Source organism: Marmota marmota, unplaced genomic scaffold (genome assembly GCF_001458135.2).
Source record: "Marmota marmota marmota unplaced genomic scaffold, marMar, whole genome shotgun sequence".
Taxonomy (NCBI): domain Eukaryota; kingdom Metazoa; phylum Chordata; class Mammalia; order Rodentia; family Sciuridae; genus Marmota; species Marmota marmota.
Genome location: NW_026000037.1, coordinates 41118529 through 41134986, shown reverse-complemented (window position 1 = coordinate 41134986; position 16458 = coordinate 41118529). Strand labels below are relative to the sequence as shown.

General features: G+C 40.8%; 1 protein-coding gene across 8 annotated transcripts in view; it reads right to left on the bottom strand.

Annotated features, from left to right (window-relative positions):
• Positions 1-16458, bottom strand: part of Fmnl2 (formin like 2) — a 284823-nt gene that overhangs the window by 8191 nt on the left and 260174 nt on the right. For 4 of the 8 annotated variants that reach the window (XM_048812271.1, XM_048812267.1, XM_048812268.1 and 1 more), the window contains exons 15-25: positions 16305-16458; positions 13508-13528; positions 11085-11209; positions 9757-9959; positions 7564-7798; positions 6438-6506; positions 6250-6330; positions 4637-4766; positions 2253-2416; positions 1248-1349; positions 530-628 (exon numbers count right to left, since the gene is read on the bottom strand). The exon at positions 16305-16458 is cut by the window's right edge and continues 62 nt beyond it. In XM_048812271.1, the coding sequence (XP_048668228.1) occupies positions 530-628; positions 1248-1349; positions 2253-2416; positions 4637-4766; positions 6250-6330; positions 6438-6506; positions 7564-7798; positions 9757-9959; positions 11085-11209; positions 13508-13528; positions 16305-16458 (1383 nt within the window). The remainder of the gene's footprint in view (positions 1-529; positions 629-1247; positions 1350-2252; positions 2417-4636; positions 4767-6249; positions 6331-6437; positions 6507-7563; positions 7799-9756; positions 9960-11084; positions 11210-13507; positions 13529-16304) is intronic. The other 4 variants (XM_048812274.1, XM_048812270.1, XM_048812272.1 and 1 more) reach the window with 1 other exon arrangement.

The following is a 16458-nucleotide window of genomic DNA, read 5'->3' as shown; positions in this document are numbered from 1 at the left end:
CCCACCATTCTGTTCAATGCAGAAAAACTCAGGAAGCTTTAGGGAAAAACACAGAAACTGTCATCCAGAATACACAAGGCCCCACCAGGCAGCATGGGAAGGCGGGATTCTGCGGCCAAAGAAGTTGGAAAAATTCACGGGGAGACGTCTTCAGCTTTGAAGCAGAGGCTGCTGGCCTCTATGACCTTTACCTGTGATTCTGCCCTGCATGCAGGCATCCTCCCAATTATAGCAAAGGTCTAGCAATTGAGGTTGCAATCTGGGGTATCACCATGAAGCCCTCCAGTCTCTGGGTTACCTAGCTTGGCCTCTCTGTACACCCAGCTAAGATTTAAATCCAGATCTCTACAAACTTGGCAATGCTACCCAAGCATGCTCTAACCCTCGTTCCAATGGTTGCTAAACAAAGTGATCAGTGAACATTTCCACACGCCAAACCCCAGAAGGAAGCAACCAGGCTCCTGTGTGAATCAGCTTGTTCCCCCCTCTACCACTTGCCTCACCTGGAGCCCAGCTCAGAGATTCCTACCTTTGGGTCCTGCTGCTCCATCAGAGCTTCTTGCTCCAGCAGTTTTTCCATGAGAGCTTGTTCCTGCTTTTTCCTCAGTTCATTTTCATCTTCTGCTTGCTGGGCAAGTAAAAAAAAAAAAAAAATCACATCAATGAAAATGATAAAAGTCAATCTTCCAGAATCCTTAGAGTCAGAAATTGTAGCAAATGGAAGGAGAAGATCTGCACTTCACAAGACAATTCACTGATTCTGGGTTTCACTATCCAGCAATCAAATGCCCTTAAAATCAGTAGCTGATATTCATGTCATTCAGCAGTTTATTCCGATGATCCTCTCCCTGCTCAAAAGGCTTCTGAGCCAGAGCCCCACAGACCTGTTGGAACCCACCCTCTTGGCATCTGGGCTCAATTGCCAGCAATGGTCTTGGAGCATCTCACCTACCCCAGCACCCAACAGCTTCTGCTTGCTGAGGACTAGGCCTGACTCGAAGGAGAACTGAATCACTGTGGACTGAGGGGCCTAGAGCTATCGGCCTCCACAGGACTGTAGAGCCATCTCTACACTGACCACCCAGATCTGCTACCAGAGCCATTTCTACACTGACCACCCAGATCTGGTACCCAAAGGAAGCAGGAGACCTCTAGAAGGCAGCTGGGACTCACACCCGTCTGAAAGAGGGCACCTGGGTAAGAAAGAATGATGAGGAGGGCTTATAGGACACCCTCCTCCTGTTTACCTTATAGGCTTTCACAAACCGGACGAAGACGGGAAAGAAGACGGATGGTGGTGTTGTCTTGGGGTTTTCTCCAAAATACTTCACCACGTCATCAAAGGCGTCCTATGAAGAAGCAGATTTCTCTTGAATCTTGTTAGTTCCAACATTTGAACTAGGTGCTTTGAGGTAAAAGAAACTGAAGAAAGCAGCAGCTGCAGCCACAGCTCCACAGCTCATTGCCCCTGCTGGCTCCCTCACTCCCACTGTTCTCCCAGCCTCCATGTCTCCTCTGACAGTTAGTCGAAGACAACCAGAACTGTGTAGCAGCAGGATGTAGGACTCATCTCTGAGACATGCAGACACTTCTACACCCCACTCCCCCACACACAGAAGGAAGGGCTTAAAAACATATAAAGTCAGAACCCCTTAAAAACAGTAAGGTCAGAGGGATCTTGGAAGTCTGACTCAGGCCCGCTTCAGCACTCCTACCCAGCCCCACACTGGGGACACGCCACCTCTGTTTGAACTCTTCTGCAATGCAAGACAGTTACAAACTGGAGGCCATTCCACTGTCACAGCTTTCCAAGTTCCCCTAGCACTTCGCTTCCCCTTTGATGATGTGCAGCTCACTATGTTTTGTAGGATTGCCTAGATTTCACTGCCACCCATGTGGTCTCACATTTTGAGGTGAAGATCTACAGAAACCTGATACACCAGGGACACTGCTTAGCAGAGCATAGCTCATGTTCACACACACATTGCTTGAACCAGATACAGAACCTGTGCTGGATGGAATCTAGGAGAGAAAGGGGAAGGGGGCTTTACATAAGAAGGTGAAGACCCCAAATTAGACAAGCACAATGAGTAGGGCAAGGATATGTCAGGAATAACCTGGGAAAGATACCCCTCTAATAATTATTAGCTACATAAGAAATCTACCCTCTGCAGGCAGAGAAATGGAGCATTTCTCCCTGAACCCAGGACCAGTGCCACAAGTGGCCCCAGGGGGTCCAGCACTTGGACTACCTGTGCAATCTTGGCATCATCCTGCAGCTTCTTCAGCTTCGCCTCATTGTGGAAAATGAACTCCTTCAGTAGTGTGTTGTGGTCGTGCATGGTGTACTCCCTCTTGGTCAACTCCATGCCCCTCTGCAGCTCCTTCACATCTAGCAGAACATTCTCCAGGGAGACTAACAGAGAAAGCAAGGTTTCAATGAACCTCCACCAGGAGGGTCAAAACCACTGCATGTCCGCCTGCTCAACCAAGTTCTCAGTAGGGATCTCAGGGATCTTACTGGGGCCCTTGGATCTAGTTCCCAGTTTTTTGCACAAAGATCCTTTAATATGAATAATTGAGAAAGCACTATCGAGTACTATAATAAATTCCTTCCATGCACTGATTCAGTTGCAACATAGGCCCATTTTGCCAATAAGAAAGCAGCAAAAAAAGATCTGTGGTAGACCCTGAGTCACACAGCTACTAGATGGCAGAGAAGGAGCTCAGGTAGCAACCATGGACTCCAAAATAACTACTCCATTTCTCTCCTAGGAAACAGCCTACTGGTTGGCCTGAAGGCTTAGAGATCCTTGTCTGGGACAGGCCCAAACATCTTTTCTTCTCTATCTCTTTTGCATTTCTATAGTTCTCCAGAAGGGGGCAGCATTTTGTCTTGAAGGTCAGTTAACTGATCACTAGGACCCAAAGCAACCTTGGACAGTTTTTATTTGTTTGTTTTTATTAAAGAATCCATTCTTGCTTCAGAAAGTTTTAGCTTTAATTTTTCCATCTGCAATAAAGCTACTGTCCAGAGTGGACACACTCCTGGAACCTCCTAAGTCAGCTTCCCCATGGAGGTTGGTCCCACCTCTGGTTTCCCCATTGCCTGACTCTGCTCTGCACATAGATGAATACATAATGCAGGCTGTTTCCCTCACACTAGACTCACACTGGTTTGTCTTTGAGTACCTAATACTGCTGACAGCACCAAATATACAAAAGGTCCTCAAGTGTGTACTGGATAAATGAAGGATGAAGATATAAAGGAAGATATAAAGAATGTGTGTCAGCCCACCTGGGCACCAGAGAACAAACAGGACAGTTTAACCACTGGTTTTCTTTCTTTCTTTTTTTTTTTTTTTTTTCCGAATGACACTGTTGGGGCTAAAAAAGTACGCTAATAATTAGTAGGTAGGAATTTGTTACTTAACTTTTTTCTTAATTGGAATTAAGATGTTTAAGAACCCAAATTTAGACAAAGGAAAACTTGAAAGAAGGGAAACCTCTCCAGCAGAATATAAATTCTGCTACCTGCCTTGATGGATCTGTCCCAGCCTGTTCTTCATAATCAAAAAATCATTTCCATCTGCCTCTCAGCTTCCACTAGGGCTTCTGAAGCATCTATCCTGGCAGCCATGTACCATTTCATTCAACATTTGCCCATTTATTTATTCCCACCATCCAATCTGCCAGGGGCTGACTGAATTATAAAGATCAATGAAGCCTGATTACACCCCTAAGAACTTGAGGTTGCAATGGACATACAAACTGTTATAAAATTTGATAAATCTTGAACAAGAGGGTAGTACAGAATGCTCACAGAAATGAAAGCCATTTAGCCTGTCTAGGGGCATCATAAAAGGCCTTGCCCTAATAGTTTGAGTGTAGGAAACTTTTTGGAGTAGACCTCAGGAAGGTTGAAGATGACAAGTTGAAAACTGCCATCAGTAATTAATTCCAAGGTCAACTTGCATATCACTCTTTTTTCAAACATGATACTCTTTTGAGATGACATGACATACTCTCTTGAGAGAACATCATACTAATATAATATGGTATATTATATTCCTCATAATATACTATATAAGGAATAGAAAGACAGGTTCCAGTCTGTTGCTATCACTTTCTATCCATGTGATTGAAATAAGAAAATGTTAACCCATAACAAAGGAGCAACTAGAAAGTACTGCTAATTTAGTGTTCAGGCAAAGGCAAAAGGTTTAAAAGTGCCACATCTGATCAAGTGGAGTGGCTTGAAATAAATTAAAAGTAGGGTTTTATTGGTTTGTTTTTGGTTTGGGTTTTTTTTTTTTTTTTTTTGGTGGGGGGGCAGATTCTCAGATTCTCACTCTTATACAATAACAAAAGAACAAAATAAGCAAGACATGCACAAGGGAAGGTACACAGGCCTCCAAGACCTGGATCTTTACTGACAGGATGCTGAGAAAGGTCACATTTCACAATGGCTCTGGGGAGTGAGTAGCACCATCCCCAGAGTGTTTGGCAGCTCAGAGCTTCTGACTTCTTAGCCCTGCCTTTTTAAATGGGTCCTGAAGTGTCTATTTAGGAATGGTTCCTCCATAATTAAAGGCATTCAATACCTAAGAGTAACATTGACAGCTGAAATTAGTACCTGCAGCAGCTTTTTCCACATAATGAAGCTCATTATAGAATAGAGACACTTGGTGATATTTTTCTTTTACAACATTCGATATATAGTGCAACAGCGTTTGCTTTCGGTCTGTTGACTTTGTGTCTAAGAGCTGAAAACAAAAGGGGGTATGGGTTAGGTGCAAGAGCAAGGATGGTGGGAGGGCCACCCACCAGGTAACTTCCCATCCAGAGAAAGTAACTGAGCACAGTTGCCCAACAGGCTGGAAAAAATTATTCCCAGAGGACATTCAAGATTCAATGTATTCTTTATTGAACCACGCCACTGGTATTTAAATGACTTGAAGACATCCTCACCAGGGTACCTATTCAACATTAGGGTTTTACCCAATATCCATGAATCCCCCACCCAGCATCTACTATCCCTCCTCTCCTGGCTTAAAAGTGAGAGGATTTCAGTTGAGTGGCAGGTAGGGCCAGTGCAGGTGTACAAGGGCTTTGATGCTGCAACCTTGATACTCTGCTCAGTTCCTCTCTTACTCCCTAGCTTCTGGTGGCCTAAGACAGAGAAAGCCAGGCCACTATATCTATTTTTCTTGTTGTCATTCCTTAGACAATACAATATAATAACTATTTACAGAGCATTTTCATGGTTATGTATTATAAATTATCTAGAGGTAATTTAGAGTATAGTGGGGGACATTCTAAGATTATGTGCAAATCCTACCACATTATATAGAAAGGACTCAACTATCTAGGGATTATGGTAACCACAGGAGTCCTAGAAAAAATTCTCCACAGATATTGAGGGACAACTCTATGTGATGCTAACCATGGTCTTCTGAAGGCCAGGATTGTGATTGGACGCTTCCAGTCAGATAACCACATCTCTGCCAGCCATGGAGTCTGCCCATTGCCCTCCCTTGTCACATGGAAGCTACATAGGCCTGCACAGCCTGGACAAGGTTCCAGGGAGAATGTTCTCTAATACTATTCATATAAATCATGTGACTGAAAGAAGGAGATCATCTTCACAGATGAAGGACAAAAAAAAAATTTTTTTGTTTCTAGAAAATAGAAAGATTTAAAAAGTTGTAAAACATTTCCTAATTCCATCCAATCTCTGTTAATATTTTAATCCATTTTCATTCAGTCTTTTATATTATGTATTTACGTAGCTGGAATTAAACTGTACCTCAATTTATACTCTGCTTTGTTTCCTATACACAAAATTATCTTTTTTCTCTGAAAATTCTTCACAAGGATTCTCACAGCTGGAGAATAGTTTATTATACTATTTTTCCAGCATTTAGTCATTACCCACAATACTGGACACTTTATTTATTGCTAACTATTTGCAATTAAAAATAAAATACAGCATTCATAATCCAGACTCCTGAGGGAAGATTCCTAGAAATGGAAATACTGAGTAAAAGAGTATATGTATTTCTAAGGTTTTAAGTCCTTCTTGCCAAATGGTGTTCCAGAAAATCTATACCAACAGACCCTCACATTAGCAGAGAATATTCATCAAATCCTCCCACCCACTCCCAACAGCAGACCCCCTGCTCCTGGACAATCTCTGCCAGCTGTCTGTCCTTCACACAGCCCTCACATTTCTTCCAGTTTACTCACCAAATCTAAACTCTGAAGTTTAAATCCGTAAACTGCTCCTCGTTTACTGCTATTCATATAATTTCCAAGGGCCAGGATGATCTGCAAAAGAAAAAGAAAATCGAAGCCAATCATGACAGCTTCTCAGGCCCCAGAAGGAAGCTGACCAGTCAGCTCTCTAAAGATGTATACAAGAAAACTTCACTTGCCTCCAGAATTTTCTTGAGTTTTTGGGATGACTTTATAGAGACAGATGCTGCTATAATTGCATGCAGTTGCTAGATTCCAATCAAAGGAAGGAAGTGGGAGAGAAAAGACATGTTAAAAATGGGAAATTAATTGGAAACTAAAAACTAGCATAGGAAAAAAAAAAAAAAAACAGGCCTGCATTTTGACCTTGAAGTCTTAATGATTAGATTCTATTTTTCCTAAGCATAACAAATTAAGTTGTCCAGCTAGATCCTAGGTAACCATATCATCACATGCAAGCTCTTTTCTAAAACTATTCATAGTAATAATATAGACACTGTTTAATCACCAACTTTGTAACCAGTCTACAACCAATAAGACTGGTTAACAGGAGTCAACAGCCTCTTCTGGCAAAACTTAATTCCCTGCCTGCCATCTTTAATCATATACAATTTTTGCTTTTAAATCAATGAAGCTGCCCAAGAATGGGAGATAGGGGTTATATAATACTTTCCAGAAGTTCTCCTAACAGTTTTGAACAGACCTGCTACTATAAGTGCTAACTAACAAAAGTTTACTTAGAAACTGGGAACAAATTGAAGTTAATTTTTTTTTCCCCAAACTGAAGTTTATGACATTCATGTCTCAACCAGATTAACGCAGGGAATGAGAAAGAACTGGCTATTATTTGCACATCACCACAGACTACTGTTACAAAGGAAGAAAACTCCTATGGCAAATGTAATGCTCTGATAAAAGCTTATAAGCCTGCTCACTAAAGATACGGGATTTTTTTTTTTTTTAAAGAAACGCCAACACAGCCAAAGGACTATTATCTTAAGGAGGCAACCAAGTTTGAGAAAATCATTTTCCTTTTCCTCTGCAGTGTCTTCTAAAATTCAGAAGACATCTACAGACACAGAAAATGGCACTGACTTGGGAGAACAGCAACATAGAAGATGGAACTTCACCATTTTTCAATGTACTTTGCATACATATGTAAAAAAGATGGCAAAAATAAAATATCAATCTAGTAAGTTCTTTAGAGTCTGTTACATTGAGTGCAATTGCAGAAGAGATGCTTAAAAAAAAAAAGGAAAAGAAAAAAACAAACACTCTCTTTGCCCTCCAAACTAGCCTACTCACAGGAGTCAACATCTGAATGCTTTCAGCAAAGTTCCCAATGAAGGCCATGATGGTCATCTTCTGTAGGAGCCTCTCGATCTTACTGAACTGCATCATGAAACGGTCTTCATCCGACAAGTTCTCCAGGGGCTTCCTTTCCCGTTCATAGAGCCGAAGCACTTTTACCTCATTCTCAGTTGGCAAGAACCTCATCAAACACTCTACAAAGTCTACAGGCAGTGTTTTCAAGTCAAATCTGAAAAGAACATGGACAGGTCAATGTTAGAGAGAAAAAACCTACTCTTTCCTCTATACCTCTATCCAGTCCAGCTCATCCACTACCAACTCAGTAAGCCTCAGACGCCCAAAGTTGCACTGTGATCCCTACCTTGGCACTGGCTCCTAGGCATCGGGTACCCTAATGGTCCTTTCTGAAAATCTGCACTGTGTCATAGCTGCCATCCTCAGATTTTAGAGCTGTTTGCTTAGAACCCTGGAGTGGCTCTAAGCCTCAGGAAGTCAAGAGCAAATGACAATAGAAGAAGGTAGAATCAAGACCAAAGCATGGTTAAGTGGTTCAAGGACATGGTTTTTCAACATAGAGAAGTACCACAAATTAAAGAGGTTAACACTATACATATATTTACAGAACATCTGGTGAGTTCCATAAAATATTCAAACTAAGCCAATGGTCTAGGGTTACACTTTTCTTTGGTGCAAAAACGTGCATACAAATGTCTATACTATATGGATGTTTTTGGTGTCCACAGGAGTCCTGGAACCTATCCTCCATAGGTACTGAGGGACAACTATGTATGGAACTGACCATGATCTTCTGAGGACCAGAATATACACCTTGAAGGACATGTATTCCTTGAAGGAATGCCACATCTTTGTATATATATGCTCAATTTGAGCAAATGAAATATTTTATTTCATAGACAATCTTTTCTTGGCTTTTTGTTTTGTTTTTCCTTTCTCAGTACTAGGGACTGAATCCAGGCCATGTACATCTAACACAAAGCTGTATCCCCAGTCCTTTTTATGTTGATAAAAATAAAAACATCTGGATTGTGGCATCATTTATTGTCTTAGTCTGCTCTCTTATATAGACCTACAGCAGTAGGAAATTGTTAAATTTCCACAACTGGCTTTGAACTTGCAATCCTTCTGTCTCAGCTTTCTGAGTAGCTGGGATTACAGGTGTGTGCCACCAAGCCTAATTCTGGACATTCATTGTTCAGCAACATAATTACATTTAAATCATTTGTGACAAACAAGGTATATCAAGAAAAACTTACTATTTACATGTACAAATATGTCACAATAAACACATTATTCTGTATAATTAAAATGAACTAATAAAAAAAAAGACACAGACTACATAACAGGTTTCAAATCAAAACAGACTGTTAAAGGCACTCTGGCAAAAACATAAAATCAGAGCAAATGATCTATTAGGATCATGTGCTCCTATAATAGTTTCTAATCAAAATGTATACAGTACCAATTTGTGAAGAATTATTTCCTAAAACATTTAATAATATCCTTACACAGCCACAAGAAGAGTAGAAAGATTCTTCCAGTAGAGAAATAAACAAAATCAATGCCTTTTATACAGCTCAAAATTAAAAACAAACAAACAAACAAAAAATGTCCTGAAAATACTAAGAGCAACAGAATTCACATTCCTATTGTTAGGAATTAAAATATGCATCTGTATCATATTTGCATCTGGCATTGAACTACATCATTCCACAAATGCCATCAAATTTATATTCAACAAATATGGATAAAATCCAGATACTCCAGAGAAAACTGACATTTCTCCCTCCTCTTAACATCTGCAACACTCAGCCCAACTTTCCTTTTATGTAAGCACTGCTGTAGGCCTATATAAGAGAGCAGACCAAGACGATAAATGATGCCACAATCCAGATGTTATTCTTCTAAAACAATTAATTACTCCTTCAAACACAGCATTTCCTCAGGGAACTTCTGGTCCACCTCTCGAGTGTTGGCATCTTACTCAGCTCTGCAGTAGGACATGTAATAAGCAGAATCTTCTAAGTGTGGACATCAAAAATGGCTCCATTGTCTTAGTTCTTGCTCCACTACTGAAATATCTCTGTCTCTACTAATTCATAACTATCTTATTTTCATTTTTATTCTAAACTTACTAAGATATAATTTTCCAGAATGCTCCAAACTTACACATGAATTGCTTTACATATCTCATCGGCAGTCTTTCCAGCTTTCCTTAAAGTTATGGCAAGGTTTTTGGCCCTATTTGCTTCTAGTAATGTCACTTTGTTTGATCCCTTCTGTGTTATCTTCTGCTTGCTTGAAGAAAGATCAATGGCAGGACCTTGTGCCTTTGTCTTGAATATTTCCTCAAATTCATCTACATTTAAATCCTGGGATACAGAAGGATAACATTGGAAAACTGGATTATACTTAAAAATTAATTCATTCAACCACCATTTAGACAATTAGTTAAGCAAAGACCTTATTTTCTTATTAATTACTTGTCCTTGGCCATGGCTACCTGTTATGTTTTGGATATGAGGTATCCCCCAGAAGCTCACGTGTGAGACAATGCAGAAGGTTCAGAGGAGAAATGATTGGGTTGTAGGAGTCTTAACCCAATCAATGATTTAATCCCCTGATAGGGATTAATTGAGTGGTAACTGAAGTGGTGGGGTGTGGCTAGAGGAGGTGGGAATTGGGCCATGGCTTTGGGTATATATATTTGTATCTGGCCGGTTGAGACTTCTCTCTCTGCTTCCTGATCATCATGTGAGCTGCTTCCCTCTGCTACACTCTCCTGCAATGATGTTCAGTCTCACCTGGAACCCCGAGGAATGGAGTCAGCCTTCTATGGACTAGGACCTCTGAAACCGTGAGCCCTAAAATAAACCTTTCCTCCTAAAATTGTTCTGGTCAGATCGGTTTAGTCATAAGAGCAAAAAAGCTAACTAAAATATTATCTCTATTTTTCTGGTTTTTTTAGAGAGCAACTTCTAACACAGAGATAAAAGTGATGTCCAAAGTACACTACTAATTCCGACGAGCCGATTCAATTGCTTTAAATAATGAGCTAGCATAGACAGCTGTCACAGACTAAAACTAGTCATCAAACCAGGCAGTAAGTGTGAGAATTGAGTCCTTAATCTATCTAGTTCAATAAAGGATGTTTTTGCCCTTTTATAAATTAATAGATGGGACAGTGACATACAAATTTTGTGGCATATACTGAAACTACTCAAAACTACTCACTGCATTTTTATTGCATTTTAACTTAATTTTATAAATCTAGTATTAGAACTGCTTTATAAAATAGTATCCAATGCTATTCTTTGATAGTACTAAAGTATCTGCTTCTTTTGTACAATTGCTCTTTTATAATTATGGTATTAGGACAATCTTAAGACAAAAAACAACATACTTTAGTAGCAAAACCTGCAGATAAACAGAGCACCCATTTTAGCTTTGTTCTACGGAGAGCACCCCTCTAGCTTCTAACCAATGAGAAAAAATACCTCCAGAATTCGCTCATCATCAATTTCATTGAAGACTGTGCCATTGATCTGATTGGGCTTCAGAGCAACCCAGTTAAACACCGGCATTCTGAACTTTGTCTTGATTGGTTTCTTAATTTTCACAGCTAAAGATGTCAAAGAGAATGAAATTAAGATCCAAGACTCCGTAATCCTCAGAAATGATTAGACAACAGTCTCTACAGATGACACTTTAACACTGGAGGAAGGTTAGCAAGAGGCACCCAAAAATTTTGTTTCTTGTTACGAACCCAGAGCCTTGTGCGATACAGGCAAGAGCTCCACCATTAAGCTGCAACAACAGCCTTTTAAAAAAATTATTATTACTTTATTATTTTGAGATAAGATTCCTGCTACATTTTCTGGACTGGCCTCAAATTTGTGATTTTTTTCCTTCCTCAGTTTCTCGAATAACTGGTATTATGTGTATGTGCCACCTTTCCCAGTCCACATGTTTTTAAATGTGGAAAAGATTACATATAGCCTTGGCCAGAGCCATTCAATAACTCATTTGGTTGAATGTCTTAAAAGCTGTCTTTAGGACCAAGATTTGGGGTTTTGTTTATTTTTATTCAGTAAACTGGATTGCTCCTTTATAGTTATGGTATTAGGACAATCTTAAGACAAAATGCTAGAGAAAGCAAAAATTATTATTGTTATTAGACAGCAGAGAGGACAAATCCTGTCGAGTTCTGACATCCTAAATTCTTACTTCTAGAATACATATTTATAAATAAACCTTAAAGGATGATCAGAGACTGTCTAAACCACCAGGAACATGACACACCAAGAAAGCTAACTTTCAGCCAGGGGGATACATTCCTACGGGTGACTTCAGTAATAGATTATACTGGCTGCTGAGTTATTTCCAAAAGATAAGGGACCATGAATGGCCTAAATCAGAAAATGTCTAAGAAGACAGAAGGGGTACTTAGAAAACACAAAATTGTGTTGCTGCTCACAGATGGCCACAGCACCTTCTCCCTCTTTTTAATAAGCAAGTTCTCACTAGGAGTCAGCTATATTTTACTAGGTGTCATCAATGAAGTCTCTTAGTTGAGAGGATGGGATTCTCTTTCAGGGACCTAAGGGAAGTGCCAACTCTACTCACTTTAAGGAATGAGCTTAAAAAAAAAAAAAAGTAATCCATTCAAAATGCTATTTTAATTCTACATCATAAGGAAGTCTTCCTATACTACTTATATACATTCTGTGCACCACTCTGTAGCCCAAGGAACTATTTGTGAGTTTCACTCTTTGCCATTATTAGCAAGGGAGGGAAGGAGAACTTGCACCTCAATGCAGAAAAAAAGCCAAACACACCCAAGTGTTTACTGGATGTCTACCTGTCTGCCTCAGTTGATGTTTACTGAAAAAGGGAGATTGATAGTGCCTCTCATTCCTCCAGAGTTATGAAGGCCATAGGAAGAGCAGGAATTCATCTGATAAATGCACACAGAAGCATGCAAGAACACAGAGACACAGCTTCTGCCAACCAGGACTTTCCACCAAACATGGCACCCTCACCCCTAGGTGTGTCAGAGTCCTCCTTACACTTCACTTGTGTCCACACTACCCATGAAAACTGGATCCTCTGTGGGACAAAGGAACATACCCTACTCTAGGCCGCCACTTTAGCAATGTGGGCAGAAGGAGACCACTGGGGGGTGGGGGGAGATGTGGGGAGGAGCAGTAGGGACTCCTTTCAAAGGGAGGTGACAGGCTGGTGCCATTGCTTTCTACCTTTCCTCCACAGATACTACAGGCTTAGGCCATTCACTACCTGTTATTCTATTTGCAGTCTCCCTTCTTGTGACTCTTTAGCCAGATAAAGAACATGCCCAAGATCAGAACACAGGCAAGAAAGCTCTGGGGCAAGTTTTCTGACTTTGGGGATGGAGTTGGGGAAGAGCAGGAGGGTACACAGGTGACCATGATATACACTGCATCCCTAGGGTACAGACCAAAGAAAGTGGCTCTGAATGGATGGATGTTCCACCAAGTGAGCCATGGGACGAGTGAGAGGGCACTGGAAAGGGGCACCCAGTAGCTTCTACTTATTCTCCATGTTTCCTTAGAATAAATCTAAAATCCTTTTAGAGTCTGTATTGGACCCAACTATGACAATTAAACAAAAAGAAAAGAACATTCCTTTTCTTGGAGGAAAAGAAATGTGGCATATGAATCCAGGATTCCTGCCTACAGGACAATCATGTCTTCTACAGGTTCAACTGAAATGTGTGGGCAGACCTGGAGTAACAGTCAGCCAACACCCAGACTTCCCGCAGATGCAATGTCAAAATGCAATGGGTCAAAGTAAGATGGAGTGGAAAGATGTCAAGGCACAGTGCGACCAACAGGAACACATGGCAGATACTCAACACACTCGGTGAGGAGCAACCTACAGAAAAGCTTGATTGGCCCATCTTTTGTGGAAGCAGAGAGAATAGAGAAAATAAAAAAAAAAAAAAAATTAGATATGGTTAGAGTCAAGTGGCTCAGTGGTTCACACACTCTTAGCATAGAATTTCATGCTTCTTGGACACACTTCACAAGGCAGCGTGGAGCCAAAAATTCATTTCCATTCAGGACTGCCTTGAAGATGTATTATTTTGTTTTGTGTTTTTTCTTTTTTTAGTCATTTTAAGAGGAGGGAAAGAAAATGTTTATTTCATTGTAGTGGTCCCAAACAGCCATACTGAACTATGTTAGGTATTTCATAGGATTTGAACAATTTAATAAAAAATAAACATCCAAGGTCCAACTGCTCATTGAGAGGATCTAAGCACATCTTTCCAAAGACAACAAAGGTCACAGGCTGCCCAGCAGTCCATCACAGGTGACCTACCCCAGGAAAGGGAGCAAGATTGTTCCATCATAGTCTTGAGGAAGTAAGCCTTATACTTTAAATGCCTATTTCACAATACTAATATCTTCTTTATAAAAGAAAGAAAACTCTAGAGATAAACTATGTGAACTTCCTCCTGGTCCCATGTTGTGACAACCAAGAATATAGTATGCATTTAAGAGATAAAGAGATTCTGTCACTTGTGGATCTAGAGGTTCAATGACATCACAGGTCTCTGACTTCATGGGAGCCCTGGGCATATCAGCTCAGCTCTGTCACTAGTTCTCTTGGGACACTCTGAATTTGTCTGGCCTCTTGGTTCCAGAGACAGAGCTACTGAACACACTGATAAAACATCTCACAAGACTGGCTTTAATCACTACCGAAAACCAAACTAAAAATGAATAGTAAAGAGATTAAAGGCTTTGCAGAAAATGCCCAATCTCAAGCTATCAAAGACTCATAAGATCTTGTAATCCTTACATCTTGTAAGACAGAATGTCTCTTATAATCACTGAACAATGGTATGGAACTAAAAAGGAATTACTTCAATCTCACTTATAGTCTTCTAAAGGGCATAAGATACAATGGGACAACTTCCAACTGTGGTAAACCTGAAGGCAGCATCTGGTTTTCAGCTGAGCACAGAGATCTACACCTTAAACTTGAAGTAATCAAAAGAACAAACTAATTTTTAAAATGAAGTGGTGCAAAGTACCCGGGGCGGGGGGAGGGGAAGGAAATTTAAAAAAAAATAACAATAACCAGGCAGGACATGCTTCTTCAGAAGGAAGCCCCAGACCTACACACTTTAGCCTCTGGCTATCACCTGCCAAGGCAGATCTGAATTCTGTGTTAGGGCTCAGGTGAATGGAAGTGGATGCTGAATCACACATTAGCTTTTGCCAGGGAGAAAGAAGCAGTTCCAAATGAAACATCACGGCAGACACATCACACAGTGAGTGCTCCTCAGGGACTATAAGGAAAACTAATCAGGGAGCCCAGGTGCACGGGACAATTAGGGGTTTCCACACTTGATCACTGAGAACAGCCTGGTGATGGAATGGATTCCCAAGGCTTGTTATGAGGTTTGTTTATTTACATTCCACAATCCAACAGTTCCACGAAGACATTCCTCCAACTTTTCTCTTCAGAAGCAATAAAAGGTCTAGAAGAAAGTGGTAGATGGGAGGAACTTGAAGGGTAGAAATAAACCACCAATATACTATGAACATTACTCTAAATGGCAATTTGTTTGTGTGCTAGGCAGTTTAATAGAAGTCTAGATGGAAGTAACACCATGGATCTGAGGTAGAACGAATGTGGTAAGAGCAGCTTTCAGGTGTCTACAAGGGCTCCAGTCACTAGAGCCAATTAGCCCTACTAACTGGCTGGTAAAGCTGCTGATGGCACCCTTGAAGGGATAGAGAATAGGACATCTTTATAGCCAAGACTATCTTTCAGACCTCAGGCAAAAGTCTCTGAAAACTACTGCAGCCTCAGAAGTGGAGGCTGATAGAGCAGTTGTTCACAGCAAATAGGAGAATTCATAAACTAGACTAGAGTGAATGAGGAAACAGTTACCCAACAACAAAGGATGGCAACCTCAGAGCAGTCCTGAATGTCTGGGAGACTGCTTGTAGCATTATAGACAGAACAGAAATTCATTTCCAAGAGTCAAAAATAAAAACTTATATCAAATAATTAAAGTAATGCCCTCCTCTCACTGGCCAGCCCCTGGTTATTTCTGGTGAGCCAGGTGTTACACTCCATCTCCTAGTTAGCAGGACAGCAAGAGTTATTATGAAGAAGCCTTTCAAGGCACTGTTGTTGGCAGCACTTCCCCTTGAAGTTTAATCTGCTTCTGCAAATTCTGATCTCCTTAAATGCTCAGAAGACATGCGTGGAAGCCTGTGTCAGGCAATTACACATAAAGGCATTTTTCCATTTATTTTATATATGACATTTCAAATTTCTTAAAAATGAAAAAGAACCAGAAACACTTAAACTCTTTGCTTTAACCACTACAAGTGTTTAAGAAGTGTTTGCTGAACTCGCAAAAATGCACTGGTCCTTATGAAGGCAAGTTGTCTCTCTTCTTTCAGTTGAAGGTGGGAAGATGAGGTGAGAGATCAGAACCTCCTGCTAAGGAAGAGTGTGATAAAGGCCACACAAAGGCCAATGCTGCCCATGTATGACTAATTTCAGCTACACTACCAGAAATGTTCTTTTACTAAGAGAAGGTCCATGTCATTGCAAAAGACCTATCTTCGAAAGAAAGGCTTTAACTCTCTGGAGGTGGGCAAATGAGCACTTCTTACATGAATACCCTGGTTTTAATTATGTGCTCTTACCTGCTAATCCTGAGTTGAAAACCACTGTGGGTGAAGATGTTCCAGGCAGCGGGGGTGCAGAGGGAGGAGGGGGTGGTGGCAGAGGAGGAGCTGGCACAGTCTCTGCTGCAGGACCAGGGAGAGGAGGAGGTGGGGGCGGGGGAGGAGGAGGAGG